Source organism: Palaemon carinicauda, chromosome 2 (genome assembly GCF_036898095.1).
Source record: "Palaemon carinicauda isolate YSFRI2023 chromosome 2, ASM3689809v2, whole genome shotgun sequence".
In the NCBI taxonomy this organism is placed as follows: domain Eukaryota; kingdom Metazoa; phylum Arthropoda; class Malacostraca; order Decapoda; family Palaemonidae; genus Palaemon; species Palaemon carinicauda.
The window spans coordinates 159450812-159466798 of record NC_090726.1 but is presented as its reverse complement, the minus strand read 5'-3'; the positions used below and the strand labels follow the sequence as shown (position 1 = coordinate 159466798).

General features: G+C 44.9%; 1 protein-coding gene across 1 annotated transcript in view; it reads left to right on the top strand.

The window, feature by feature from the left end:
• The window catches only part of CCT6 (chaperonin containing TCP1 subunit 6), a 45137-nt gene that overhangs the window by 15545 nt on the left and 13605 nt on the right, over positions 1-15987 (top strand). Inside the window, exon 5 of the mRNA XM_068359498.1 lies at positions 14682-14899. Coding sequence (XP_068215599.1) covers positions 14682-14899 — 218 coding nt within the window. The remainder of the gene's footprint in view (positions 1-14681; positions 14900-15987) is intronic.

The window sequence follows — 15987 nt, the reverse complement described above, 5'->3', positions numbered from 1 at the left end:
TGATATTTCCTGTTTCACTGAATTGCTTTCCCTGTTGGTGACCTTTGGGTAGAATCCTCCTTTTCTAAGTAGGTTTTAGTCTCGGCTAGTAGTAATGGTAATAATAATGCTTGTACAAGTGGATTTTTGGGCATAGTGTAAAATCCGGACGTCGGACGCCGTCCGGGAGAATAGAAAATCGCTTGTATCACCGAGAAAGACGCGAAAATACACCTCTTTTTTTGTGACTGGTAATGTTCACTGATACTTTCTGTTATTTTCTGAATAGTTTATTTTAAAAGTTACATGAGACTACAAGTAGAAATACAACAAAAGCAGTTTTACATATAAGAATGTAAGTGTTATGTAAGTGTGAGACGATGCACACACAAACTATCCAGGCCCCTCTTTTGTTTTTTTTAATGTGCTGTTAATGTATCACTTATTACATCTGTCACAAATCCAAGTTTCATTTAATAATGTTTTGGCACCTTTATTACCACACACTGGATGATACCATGTATCACATTCTGGGCATTGCACTAATTTGTCAAAATAAAAATTTGGTCGATTGCATGGACAATCTATTTCAATTTTATGATTCGAACATTTATTCAGGAAATAACAGAAAGTATCAGTGAAAATTACCAGTGTCAAAAAAGTGGTGTATTATGGCGCCTTTACCGGTGATACAAGCGGTTTTCTATTCTCCCGGACGGCATCTGACGTCCGGATTTTACACTGTGCCGGATTTTTGTCAACTTTTACCGATTTCAACAACTAATTCTATGGAGTATCTCTGATATATCAAACAATGAGTCTATGGTTTAGAAATAATCACATGAAAGTGGGTTATTGTATCCCTTGTCTTGCAATTTGACCTTGCATTGTCTTCCATTTTGTAAGGTGTTATGTGGAGTTGCTCCTCAACATGTACTGAATTTTGTCTTTGATGTGATGGACATCCAGGCTCCGACCTGAGATCAAGAGTTTATTTGTTTCGACCGGGCGGGCGAAGAAACCAGTCTCCAAGAATTCAATCTCATTCTGGCTGCGCCAAGTGATCAAGAGGGCTTACGATGCTTCAGGAACCCCTCTCTCAGGCAAGCCAAGGCCTCATGATATTAGGGGTCTTAGCACCTCCCTAGCGTTTGAAAAGAACATGGCCGTGGGCCAAATCCTGAAAGCGGGTACCTGGTCCAGACAGTCCACGTTCACGGAGCATTACCTGAAGGACTATTCTAGGAAATCCTTGGCCCGGTCATTTCGGCCCTTCAAAAGATTTAAGGTCATGGCCCCGGGGAATTGGGGGCGGTAAGCCAAGAGACACATGTTCATCCCTTACCTTTCCCCTTATCATCCTTCCCCTGGCCCTTAATCCCCTGCGTGGAAGTGACTCAAAAGGCCCTGGCGGCCAGGATATACGTCTCGGAAGTGTTTGTACAGAGGTAAGCCACTTAGACACTAAGATAGTTTTTTGGGTAGTTTCCCCTATTTTCATACAGTTTTCTAGTTTAATAGGTTTGCTGAAGGTAATCATCTATTCCCTAGTTTGCAATTTGGTTTTCGGAAAGGCCTTGGAGCATGTGATGCCCTTCTTACAATCTCCAATGCAGTACAGAAATCCCTTGATTGTGGTCGGGAAGTTCGTATGATTGGCCTTGATTTTAGTGCTGCCTTTGACCGTGTTAATCATGAGGCCCTTGTTTTCAAACTGAAACAGTTGGGAGTGGGTGGGTCGTTTCTTAGCATTATTACTGATTTTTTAAGTAGTAGATCTCAGAGTTGTTGTTGATGGGCACCATAGTGAGTATAGGAATGTGATATCCGGTGTTCCACAGGGTAGTGTTCTTGGCCCATTACTTTTCATACTATATACACATGACATGTGGTTTGGCCTAGAAAATAAGCTTGTTGCATATGCAGATGATGCTATTCTCTTTGCATCAATTCCATCCCCTGAATGTAGATCCGGGGTTGGTGAATCCCTTAATAGAGATTTAGCTAAAATTAGTGCATGGTGCAAATTATGGGGTATGAAGTTGAATCCTAACAAAACTCAAAGTATGATTGTAAGTACAGTAGGGTCCCGAATTATGCGAGAATTTGGTCGATTAATGACCTCGTGTAAATGGAAAATCGCGAATTTCGAAACACAACTAACAGAAATAATTCCATTGTGGCCATGGCAACCAGCAATTTGCCTATTCAAATGTGTTTACTACCCATTTCCAATACTTTCTTTGTACTATACTATATTTCTTTATAATATCAAATTGTGTTTGTAAATAAATAAAACATTTAATATACTTTAAAGTTCTAATAACTTGAAAAATGGTTAAAATTACAACCAGGATAGGTGTAAACACCATATATTTCCCGTTATAACACAACCCAAAATACAGACAAATTTTAATGTTTGTCATATCTATTGTATAATACAACTGGTGAATAGCAAAACTATCACTCTATAGACTAGCTTGTTGTATGATTGAAAATCCAGAATTATCAAAATAAAGGCGATTTTATATCATGCGTTTCCTAAACGCTAAAAAGCACAATAGAAAACGACAACCAATGTTTTGTTTACGTTTATCTCTGATCACAACGAAGAAACAGACGCATTTATACATCTGTGTTTTTGAATTGACAGCAATTTTACCAAGTATAGATTATATGTTGAATTTGTTATTACCAATGTTCTAATTATTTTTTATTAGAACTTTCAAATAAATGAAATGAATGCCATTTATGAAATGTTTTTCTTTATGATGCCGCCTGAAACGGAAACCTTCCATTTGTTTACGCTCCATCTTCGATCATAATAAACAAACGAATGTATTAAACACACATGATCTAAGTCATAACTAATGATATTACAAACATTTAGTAAACATTATGTTATTACAAATATTTTACTTACCGTATCCATATAAATTCCTAAATTCGTAGCAAAGCTGGAAATTTTTTTTCCTTATGCGTTTAATCCACAATAGCAAACTGCCGCTAATGACAGAGTGATAACTTACGATAATTCTAAACTGTTACGAAAGATAATTGTCCTTTCCATATCCAAAATACTTTTCCTAACTTCAGTTATAAGTCAACTTGTACCCACCTCAATTATGGATCCATATGCAAAAAAAGGTAAAAGAAGAAAGTACTAGGCCTATTTTTAAAGTCACCGAACAATTAGGTTACCGCTATAACGTTCGATGTGAGAGAGAGAGAGAGAGATGGTTTTAAAGTACTAAACAATAAATATGATAGGTTATAACACATTGGTGTTTATGTAATATTAACTGTATAGATGGTTTGAATAAGTTAAGAAATGGTGTAAACAATTCTTTGTTATTGTATTCGCGCGGAAGCTAGACATCAGCTGATGTGATCACAGCCAAAAGTAAAACAAAAATAAGTTAGCAATACTCGATTTTTAATACACACCCGAAATTTAACAACATAAGTACATGTTTTATTATAGCGCAATTGACATTTAAAGAGTAAAAATTTTCTGGAATAGAATGGTGTTTCCTAAAAAATAGTGGTTTGCGGACGAAATCGGTTACCGTATTTTAAGCTATGATTGAAATGGATGTATACACGGTATAATTTTTTCGTTTTGTATTTAATTGACACTTCAAGAAAACCGATTTTGGTTTCTTCATCTATTTGTAAGTACTGTATTGTATAACGAGAGAGAGAGAGAGAGAGAGAGAGAGAGAGAGAGAGAGAGAGAGAGAGAGAGAGAGAGAGAGAGAGAGAGAGAGAGAGAGATATTATGACGCAGAAGGTTACAGACCTAGAACAGGGGAGGATGAAGGTGGGGGGAGTGAACAGATAGGCTGGGTGGACTCGCAGGGGAGACGGTAGGAGACGGGGGAAGGGGGGATTTGGTTGCCAGTGGCTAAAAATAGATTCTGAAAGACGGTAAAGGGAAAAACGAATCCCATCGAATAAACAGAATAAGGAAAGGGAATAAGATCCAGAGGAATAATAGATATAATGGAATGAAAATGACTAGATGGTGTTAGTTGTGATAAGAATAATTTAGATATTTGAAATAAGAGTGTCTGAGGAGGTATAGAAGGAATTCGTGATAAATATAGAGGAATATCAAAGGATACAGTTAGTTTGCATTAAAGGGTTTGTTATCGTTTATCGGCAGTGAATAGCCTAAACTTCGGTAACGAGTCGTCAATATTTTGTCATATTTTAAACAGTATACATTTGATTTGCAAACATTGGTTTTGTAGAGTAGATGGTAAAATAAAATCTAGAGAGAGAGAGAGAGAGAGAGAGAGAGAGAGAGAGGATTTCTGCCATCAAATCTCTCTCTCTCTCTCTCTCTCTCTCTCTCTCTCTCTCTCTCTCTCTCTCTCTCTCTCTCTCTAGATTTTATTTTACCGTCTACTCTACAAAACCAATGTTTGCAAATCAAATGTATACTGTTTAAAATATGACAAAATATTGACGACTCGTTACCGAAGTTTAGGCTATTCACTGCCGATAAACGAACCCAGTCTACTCGTGAAAACCTTGAACGCCCAGAGGGAAAAATAAGGCTTTTAAATATACTGTACTAAACAAAAATAATGCTTTAATATACCATCATTAACACTACCATTACAATTATCGTAAGGTTGGAGAAAGATAAAGATTGCCGAGAACGTAACCACATTTCTGTTTACATTTTGTCAGCTGGACTCGCACAGTTAACAGTTGATTTCATTGTTGATGTGGAATTTTATCCTTAAATAGGCTATTCATTATGAAATTATGTTAATGAAATGTAATGTTGATATTGTTTTGTAACATTTATTATAAATCACCGTATTTCGGGCTACCAATATACTTAAAAAGACAATAGATTTGATACATTTTGTAGTGCTTGACTCGCGAACTTTGAACAGCCTCGCAGATACAGAAAATTTATTTTTGAAAAATAGCGATCGTGGAAAAGGGGAATCGTGTAATTCGAACACGCTTAATTCGGGACCCTACTGTAGGTCAAGGACGGTGGCTCCTCAACATCCGGATCTCAGTATTGATAATGTTTCTTTAAATTTGTATGACTCTTTCAAAATTTTAGGCGTGATTCTTGACAGCAAATTTACTTTTGAGAAACATATAAGGTCTGTGTCTTCTTCAATTGCACAAAAAATTGGCTTATTGAGAAAGTCTTTTAAGATATTCGGTGATCAATCTATTCTGAAGAAGTGTTTTAATTCTTTTATTCTACCTTGTTTTGAGTATTGTTCTCCTGTCTGGTCTTCAGCTGCTGATTCTCATCTTAATTTGTTGGACAGAAACTTACGGTCTATTAAATTTCTTATTCCTGATCTAGATATTAATCTCTGGCACCGTCGATCAATTAGTTCATTATGCATGTTGCATAAGATTTTTCATAACTCTGACCATCCTTTACATTCAGATCTCCCTGGACAATTCTATCCTGTTCGTAATACTAGGCAGGCAGTTAATTCTAATACCCAGGCCTTCTCCATCATAAGACTCAATACTACGCAGTACTCTAGAAGTTTTATTCCAGCTGTTACCAAGTTGTGGAATGATCTTCCTAATCGGGTTGTTGAATCAGTAGAACTTCAAAAGTTCAAAGTTGGAGCAAATGCTTTTTTGTTGACCAGGCGGACATGAGTCTTTTTATAGTTTATATATAACATATTTGTTGTTGACGTTGTTAATAGTTTATATCTGATATATCTCTTTTGACATTACTTTTTTTAGAATGATTTATTGTTAATTTGTTCTCTTCAGTTATTTATTTCCTTATTTCCTTTCCTCACTGGTCTATTTTTCCCTATTGGAGCCCCTGGGCTTATAGCATCTTGCTTTTCCAATTAGGGTTGTAGCTTGGATAGTAATAATAATAATAATAATAGTAGTGGTCGTCGGAACCTAGTCTCCTATCTAGGTTCCTTTTCCCCTCGTGCTTCCAACCTTTGGTCCCTAGTCCCTGCAGGACACTCCCACCTCCTAAAGTTTAAGTCTCCTAAGAAAGTAGTTCTAGGTAAGTGCTCTGTGTGGGAACAAATCACAAATTTTTAAGTAATTTGTATTTGTTCCGTAACCGAAATACAAACCACGCTATTTACAAAGGGTTATTACTTTTAGCGTAGCTGAAATGGCGAGCCATTAGAATTTAACGAGGGTGTATTACCCCCGCGCTAGTTAGCGGGGGGGTAGGGGAGTGGTAGCTAGCTACCCCTCCTCCCCCTCACACACAGGTGAATACTCACTTTCACTTTTGGCTCGGACTGTGACAGACGTCTCTGTCTTGGTCCTCGCTTGGCAGCCATTGTCTGTTTTGTCTTTTCTTAATCGCTTACTTTTCTTTTACTCAATATATATGTAAACATGTTTTCATGTTTGTATATATATTTGAGTATAGAAATAAGTAAGTTTCCTTTTCAGATGTGTGTGTGTAGTGTACGATATCTACGTGGAGGCCTCGGCAGTTAGGCCACCACGGCCTAATTTTATGGGTTGCGATCGAGTTTGACTTCGGTCTTTCTCTCTCTCTCTCTCTTGAGGTCGTTCACCCTTTTACTATGTTTTACTACGCCCTTGTAGCTTCCTTCCCGTGTGGGTGGGGTTGCTACGCCGTACATTTTGTTTCAATTAGTTTATGAATCTAATTGTAGTTGTTAATTTTTCAGCTTGTAGAACGATTCCTTTCGGGGTTTTCGTTTTTTTTCTTTAGTGTTCATTCATTTTTAAATTACATAATTACATAGTTACATAATTATAATTGTTATAATTCTGTTTTGGTTACAGCTCTCCTTCCGCGAGTGTAAGTGGTTGTGAGGGCACGTGCCTGTTGTGTAATTCTTGTTCCTTTTCCTCGGGATTCCTCTTCGGAGCCTTCCCGGGGGAATGAATGTGTACTAATATTATTTGTTTTTATTTTTTTACAGTTACCGATCTAGTTCGTTTCTGTAATATAGCAACGGTGTGAGCTGTCTGGTTGAGTCCTGGGGATTCGGCTGTTGCTGCCTCCCCCCTTGTATTGTCGTCAGGGGCGTGTCTCCTTCTACTGGTAGTACTCCCGTGTCGACGGACAGCTCTCCAGTTCATTTTAGAACAGTCAGGAGGCTTGCCTCCTTGGGCGGATAACTTTCCTTCCGAGGGAAGTTTTTTCCTGTCCAGGCTTGAGCTTTTCCTCTTTTGGGGGGTTCTTCTCTTGCCTTTTTTTCGTGCGACTATGCTCTTGGTGCTGAGCGGTCGCACCTGCAGTTTCGCTCAAGGGGCTGGGCAACTGCAGGAGCTCCTCTTCGGAGGATTGCCCCTTTTAGGTCACTGGCTGACCAGTCTCTTCCACGAAGTGTTTCTCTTTCGTTCGCGAGAGAGTACACTCATAGAGACTCCTCTTCGGAGGTTTCTTCTGTTGCTGTTGCTGTTGGCCTCCCTCGCCGTAAGGCCCTCCGTCCGCCTCGTCGTAAGGGCCTCTCATCTCCCTATAAGGGTGCTTGAGGCGCCTTTTTGAATCTCCGTTTGCAGCCTACAACTTCTTTTTCTCGATCTTCCGTCTTGGTGCAGATGGACAGCAGTCTAATCTCGTCTTCCGACGGGCAACGGTCTTCCCGACGGACAACGGTCTTCCCGACGGACAGCGGTCTTCCGACGGACATCAGTCTCCCGGCGGACAACGATCCCTTCGGGGCTAAGGGTTGCCCCCACGGGGGTTCTTCCCTTGCGTGTCAGGGTTTCCCTGCGCGCCCTTCTGTTCGTCAGCGCTCTCCTGTTCGTCAGCGCTTTCAAGATGATCTTCCCTGCGGTTCCTGTTACGTGCCCTGTGCGCCCACGTTCGCCCTCGCGATCTAGAACTTCGGTTCAGGTCGGGGTCAAGGACTCTTCTTCTTTGCACAGGCTTCCACGCGTAGCCTTCTGCTCGTCAGCGATCATCAGCTCGTCAGCGATCATCAGCTCGTCAGCGATCATCAGCTCGCCAGCGATCGTCAGCTCGTCAGCGATCATCAGCTCGCCAGCGATCTCCGGATCGCCCACGTGTGTTACAGCTGGCACGCCAACGTTCTCCAACACTTCTGAAGGAACATGGTTCGCCAGCTACTAGCTCAACTGCGGATGCTGATCGCCATCGCGCGACCCTCAACTGCAGATGCTGATCGCCATCGCGCGACCCTCAACTGCGGATGCTGATCGCCATCGCGCGACCCTCAACTGCAGATGCTGATCGCCATCGCGCGACCCTCAACTGCGGATGCTGATCGCCATCGCGCGACCCTCAACTGCAGATGATGATCGCCATCGCGCGACCCTCAACTGCGGATGCTGATCGCCATCGCGCGACCCTCAACTGCGGATGCTGATCGCCATCGCGCGACCCTCAACTGCGGATGCTGATCGCCATCGCGCGACCCTCAACTGCGGATGCTGATCGTTATCGCGCCATCGCACAACCCTGAACGATTGCCCGCTTACGCATGCTGCTCCTCATCGCACAACCCTGAACGATCGCCCTCTTGCGGATGCTGATCACCATCGCACCCTTTCACGCGATCATTCACCTGCGCATGCTGCTCGCCATCGCACAACCCTGAACGATTGCCCGCTTACGCATGCTGCTCCTCATCGCACCACCCTGAACGATCGCCCTCTTGCGGATGCTGATCACCATCGCACCCTTTCACGCGATCATTCACCTGCGCATGCTGCTCGCCATCGCACAACCCTGCACGATTGCCCGCTTACGCATGCTGCTCCTCATCGCACAACCCTGAACGCTCGCCCTCTTGCGGATGCTGATCACCATCGCACCCTATCACGCGATCATTCACCTACACATGCTGCTCGCCATCGCTTACCGCCAGCGATCTTCTTCACCTACGCGGCAGCACGATCCCTCGCCGTCACGCCCATTCGCCTGCGCGCCCGCACGATCGCTCGCCTGCGCGCCCGCGCGATCGCTCGCCTGCGCGCCCGCGCGATCGCTCGCCTGCGCGCCCGCGCGATCGCTCGCCTGCGCGCCCGCGCGATCGCTCGCCTGCGCGCCCGCGCGATCGCTCGCCTGCGCGCCCTCGCGACCGCTCGCCTGCGCGCCCGCGCGACCACTCGCCTGTGCGCCCGCGCGACCATTCGCCTTTGCGCGACTGTTCGCCCTCGCGCGACCATAGTTCGCGGCGAATTCCACAGCCGGTGGTAGCAGCAGGGACGCGTGCTCCTAGGCGGCACTCGGGATCACCTCCATCCAAGCACAGGTTGGTAGTGCAGGACGAAGACAGGTCAGTACAGCATTCTTCCCACCTTCTTTTCAGGCAGGAACCGTCGTGTCCTCTCCAAAGGATCGCCCGATCCCTTTCACCTTAGCGAGGATTTCGGACTCTGTGTCCTTGGAGCAGCAGACATGGTTTGATCCGCTGGCACGGGCGTTAATGAGGTTTATGAAACCAGCACTCACCGGCCAGGGTAACAAACCAGCGGCTGTCTCTCCTACGCTGAAGAGAAAGAGAGGAGTGGACTTCGTGGTGACTTCCCCCAGGGCGAAGTTGGTTCCCAAGAGGTCGGTCTCGAGGGTCCCCTCTCCTGCACGAGTACTCTCTCCTTCTCCCGCCCTGGAAGGATTTTTGGCGGGGGGGCTTTCCGTTGAAGATTTCTCCATCGGACAAGGGGTGACTGCTTACCTCTTCCTCTGGGAGCTTACCAGGTTCTTTCCCTCCTCGGTTACGGCCCGAGGTTTGGTTCAAGGAAGCTACAGGAAGATCAAGGGTACTTTCCTCCTCTCGAGCTCAGGCACCTTGGCCTTTCGTCGTTAAGTATCTACTTGCGGACAAGCTCGATGTTGTACCATCTGGACGCGCTGACTGAAGGCTTCATTCGGGTGTCTCATCTGTGGAGGTCAACGACCTCAGACACCCTTCCATCCTTGAGAAGAGTTTTGTCTTTGCCCAAGGACAGAGACTTAGACGTCTGCTGTGCGGAGTAAATCGACTTCCGGTTTCACTCCTCCAAGGCGCTTTCTTCCAGACTCTGCAGGGCTCCAGCTCCCTTTTCTTTCAACCACGTCGGCCCAAGTTATCGGCTACGACAACTGGGACAAGGTGTCCAATTGCAGTTTCCTCCTGTCAGGAACAGATGGCACGGGAGACTCCCCCGGGGGGGCATAGTCCTAAAAGGAGTTCACGAACTCTAGGATTGCAGGTTTTTTCGCTGGGAGGATGCTTAAGGTTACTCATCCGAATGACAGCTTCCCGATGCCCATTCCCGCACAATCTCTGTGAGTAGCCAAGGATATCGCGCCTGCCGTCTCTGTCAGCGAATTCAGTGTCTCTGAACCTCTATGCCATAGCATCAGCAGAGTTGCCCGGTTGGGCAGAATGATCCATACCTTAGGCGAAGGTCTTCCTTAGGATCATCGACGGCTTCACCCCCGGCCCCCTCAGTCGATCCTTTCTTGTAAGGAAGGATCTGAGAGGGGATGTCCATAGTCGACCTCTCAGCCCTGATCAAGTTTGTCGAACAAACTTCGGCCAGCGTAGACCAGCAGAATCGATCAGACTGGTAACGAGGCGACAGGACTCCTTTAACCCTGGATCGGAAGGACGGGTACTTTCAGTTTCCATTCCATCCATCTTCCAGGGTGCTCGTCGAATTCAGCCTAAACTGCAAGTATTCCTGCTTATGATGCAGTGTGGCTATCCCGCCGTGGCATAGCAGGTTTGTTTCCCCAGAGAACTCTCCCTGCCTTCCTCTTGGCCGCTCAGGTGCAGACTTCCGCCTCCTCTGCTGTTTGGAGGGCTGGTCAACTCCGGTAGGCTCGGGTTTCGACCTTCTTCAGCGCCGGGAAAAGCTTCCGAATGCTGACCATGAGTGTGGGCTCATGGTATTTTGCTTGGAGCCTTCTCTTCCTCTGCCTCAACATCTGGAGTATCTGGCCATGATATTGAGTCAACCGCCTTACCACGTTGGAAACCCCGCTTCTCGTCCGTCCAGCGAGGTTAAGCAACGTCGGTACTTGGATGGGTGACCACCTGGGGACGCCAGATTCTGTTACCACATCCTCCGAGCCTTCCTTTCGGTTCACCGTGGCAAGACTGAGGAGAGTCGCAGTACCTGTTCTCAGTCAAGCAGAGTTTTCAGCCCTACCTTGGAACGTTTCCTAGTTCTTCTTTCCTCATTGACCCGTTTATAGTCCGAACGGTCGCCTCAGGATAAGTTCCATGTGGGGCGATCCAAGTTCCGGTGGCTTCAGGCAATGTTTAACCGGACTCCCTGGCCCTATGGGACCAGCGGAACTATTAAACCTACAATGGGTGTTGACCTATGGAGCCTCTTGATGGTAGTGGATATTCTCGTCCTTTCCCCACATTCTTGATGCGGTTCTCGGACTCGTCAAAGGAAAGGGGGGGGGGCATGTTCCGGTCCAGGCCTATGGTCAAGACCTGAAGGATACCTCTCCATCATTCAGGCAGGCTTAAGGGCCTTAGTCTGGCCCCTCTTCAGATCCTACCGCTCCTGCCAAGTCGCCCCGTTGCGTGTCGACTTCATGCTAACCAGCAGGGGACGCATTTTCACACCTTCACATCTTGCAGTAGAGATATCGGGATGATTGAGATTCTCTCAATTCCACCATCGGCTCTCTCATTCCAGGCAGGGGAATGTTTCTCTCAGACTATCCGAGCAGAGCCTCATAGAGAGAGTGTACCTAGGGGTCTTTGACCTTGGGTAACCAGCAAGTGCTGGTCTGGGGGACCTGATCGCGACAGCTTGGAACCTCAAGCTTCCGCTAGTTTTCCCCCCAGTCTCAGACCCCGAGACTCTGGCAAGATGCATTCCGGTGATGGTGGGACAACTTCGACGCCTGCGTCTTCCCTCCTTTTTGTCTGCGGACAATGGGTCTCAACAAAACCAGGTTGTCTGTCAACCTTTCAATGGGAGAGCTCCACTGGGACTATGTGCAGAACGGTTTCTGGACCCTCTGCTTCCCCTGACGGAACTCCCGGGAGAGCTTCTCCCACGGCGCAGACTACTCAAGCAACCACACTGCGACATCTCTCCCGAACCGGGGCGTCGCTTCGGCTTCATGCCTGGAGACACTACGCTTCCTCCTCTAGAAGAGACAACCCGCTACAGTCGCGGTACGGAGGTCGCGTCATCTGCGATAGTCATCCACAGGGGTCTCCCAGGCAAAGTGAAGAGTCTAAGGTGGTTGGTGCCGTGGGAGATATACCTCTTCCCGTGAGGCCTCTTCTCCAGCAATAACGGTCTTATTGCCTTTCGGCGGGAGGAAACTCCTTTCCGCTCTTGGCAATGAAGCCTGTCGCTCAGCCTTTCCCTGACCTTCAGGCTTAAAGGAATAACTTTTTCCTGCCCGCTGGATCTATCCTCGCTCATGCGAAGCTACGATCGTCCCTGCCCTAGTCGGAGGAAGACCTCCAACTTGGAGCATGGCTCGGACTTTTAGTCCTTTAAGAGATCTTCTCAAGACCCTTTTACGACAGGCCTCGGATTGTATTCCGCCCTGGGTCTTCGGCTCACTCTGGCCACGGCCAGTGTGTAAGCAATCTTCTTGGTCTCTTACTACTCCCCCCCTTTCTAAGGAAGAGGGGAAGGCAACATTCAGGCTCGCTCCTGAGTTGTTGGCTAGACTCAGAATCTGTGGGTCCCGACCCTTCGGTCCGATTCATTCAAGATTTTGAGTCTCCATTCTGTGTCTGATGTCCCAAGACCTTCTCTTTCTTGCCAGTACAGGAATCGAGAGGTTAGCGCTGGGAACAGCTGCAGTTTGGCCTCAGTTGCAGCCGATTTGGGAACACAAGGAGGACATGGGGGGAGAGTCACCAGTATACCTCTTCAGCCCGGACTCAAGGACATTCATCTCGACCTGTCTTCAGACCCTCCCCCGTCACGTCGCCCTACAGCACGATGTTGGATACATCGCAACGTCCCTCGCCTTCGAGTAATACTACTCTGTGACGCAGGTGCTACAAGCTGGAGTCTGGAAGCGTCTGATGACCTTCGCAGCCCGCTTCCTGCAGGGCGTGACCCACAGGAGTCTCGATACGTTTTCTATCGCTCTGTGGTGGCTACACAACAGCTGGTCTAACCTCAGGCTCCTTTTTGGACAGGTAGCAGAAGGTTGAGGGCATTGTTATCAGGTTTTAGTCTGCATGAACGAAAGAAGTATGTCTGGCCCTTACTTCTTTCTTCATCATCCCCTCTACGGGGAAGCAGCATCCTGGTCTCTGCATAGCTGACCTCGAACCTCTGCAGGTAAACCATGCTTCCTTGTGTTCCGAGTATTGAGTCAATACTGTCGCGTCCCCCATACCCTGACGAGGTGGTATTGGGAACGTCTTAACCCAGAGTTCCTTCTGGAACTCCAGGTCAACTGCCTAAGACGGGTCACACTTCTTCCTTCACACACAAGCTTACATAGGCCACATGGTTCCTTGCGGTGCAAGGAACTTGTGAGGTGCAGGGACTCCTTTTCTCGAGTGCGACTCACTCGGATTCTGAGTCCCCGGGTAAAGCCAAAGCCAGTATGGCTGGGGACTTTCCACCCTTCCTAAGGGATAAGTCACCCTTTGTAAATAGCGTGGTTTGTATTTCGGTTACGGAACAAATGACAAATTCGAAGATAATTTGTATTTTTCCTAACCATACAAACCTTAGCTATTTACACATATTTGCCCGCCAGCCCTGTCCCCCAAGACAAGTCCTACCTCTAAGTGAAAGTGAGTATTCACCTGTGTGTGAGGGGGAGGAGGGGTAGCTAGCTACCACTCCCCTACCCCCCCGCTAACTAGCGCGGGGGTAATACACCCTCGTTAAATTCTAATGGCTCGCCATTTCAGCTACGCTAAAAGTAATAACCCTTTGTAAATAGCTAAGGTTTGTATGGTTAGGAAAAATACAAATTATCTTCGAATTTGTCATTTTTCCTAACATACTTAGCTAGAACTACTTTCGGGTTATGGCCCACCCATCCTTCCCCGAGGGCCCTGCAGGGCTGAGGAGAACCTTTCCGACGAAACTTACTGAGGAGCACGACCTGAGCTAGCACGCTCTCCGACCCCGGGTCGCCTCAGGGCGCGTATCACTCCACCTGAGGTACTGAGGTTACCCCCATAGAAAACGGGAATAGGGTAACCTACACAAAATTCTGGTCGGTTGGGAAAGAGTTACCAGTAACTCCTAAGAAAGTAGTTCTAGGTAAGTATGTTAGGAAAAATACAAATTACTTAAAAATTTGTGATATTTGCATGAATCCGATACTATCTCAAGACAGAAAACTGCATTATTGTAATGGTCTTCATGTCTTATGTTTCTAGTACGTGCTTTACATTACCTTGCCAAGAACATGTTACCAGAACATGTCAGATTTGCCATTACTGGTCCGTACTAAAGCATTAATGCTATTCTTTTGTGGAAAACATTTTTTCCTCTTTACTAACCAATTTTAATCTTCATCTAAATAGGAGGCTTTCATATTAGTATGGAAAATTTAAATTATGCTTTTGAAGTTTAATCATATTTTCAGAGTCGATACAAGAGGACTTTTTTTTTGTTAAGGGGGCTTTTTTATGATTAAATTCATTTCCATCTTTTGCTTCAGCTTAGATATTACTTAGTACATTATATTGTTAGTGTTACTGTAGGATTTTTTAATTGACGCTATGTTTCCGATACTTGTTTTTAATACAATATTTTTTTTTTTTCAGCACAAAACCAATATGGATACTCAGTTGGTAAAAGGATTAGTTTTAGATCATGGAAGCAGACATCCTGATATGCCTAAAAAAGTAACAAATGCGTATATCTTGACTTGTAACGTATCCATGGAATATGAAAAGACTGAAGTTAACAGTGGATTTTTCTACAAATCTGCTAGTGAGCGTGACAAGCTTGTTGCTGCAGAAAGGGAGTTCATTGAAAACAGGTAATGAATCTAAAGTATTTTCTCTAAATTATGCAAAGGAGTGTAATTATTTTCAAGTACAGCACTGATAGTCAACGTTTGAATATATTTGTATAAGACTAGATTGTATTGCTTTGTTTTAACCTTTATTTGATTATGAATTAATATCTAAATTTCCTTGTGTTAAATCAATAACTATGATTGTTAGATGGTATAGCTAGACCCCTGAAACAATATTAACTCACTTTCTGGCTAAATTATCTGATGATATTTTATCCATCTAAAACCAAATGGCAGAATTATAATAAGTACCTAAATGCATTCCACAAACATCAATTAGAAAGGGCAGATTATCACCTCCGCCAACAAAGTTGGAAGGAGGTTATGTTTTCTCCCGTTTGTGTGTTTGTGAACTGCTTCCTGGCCACAACTTTAATTGTAGAGTAATCAAACTTGCAGTGATTAACTTATATAAAAAGCTAGAAATTATTAAATTTTGGAAGGTCACGGTCAAGCAAAATGTACAATTCATGTAATCAGCCATAAGTTTGGACGCCGTCACAGCGACTTTAAAGTTTGTTCATGTTTGAGTGTTTGAAAATCCATGCCAATTAATACATGTTAAGGTCAAAGGTCAAGGTTGAGAAATAAGCTGGCACGGCCGAGGTCTGCGCTCCACTGAGTGCCCCTCAAGTTATTATTACTACTATCCAAGCTACCACACTGGTTGGAAAAGCAGTGCTGCAATTCCAAGAGCTCCATCTTGGAAAGCAGCCCATTGACGAAACGGAATAGCAAAAAAAAAACTATTCGGTATTAAGAAGTAATGAATAGAAAATATAGAATAATTTAAGATCATTAACAATGTTAAAATAATGTCATTCATCAAGCAGTTAGAAGAAAAGCATTTGCTAAGAGTAGGAGCTTGAGAAGTTCCACTAATTCAACTGACAAATTAGGAAGATCTTTCCGTAATCTGGCCGTGGCTGGAATAAAACTTAGAATAATATTGGGCCTTTTAATGGAGAAGGCATAACTGTTAGAATTAACTACATGCCTAGTACTACGTACTGAATGGTACAGTCTGTGAAGATCTGTTTGCAATGGAT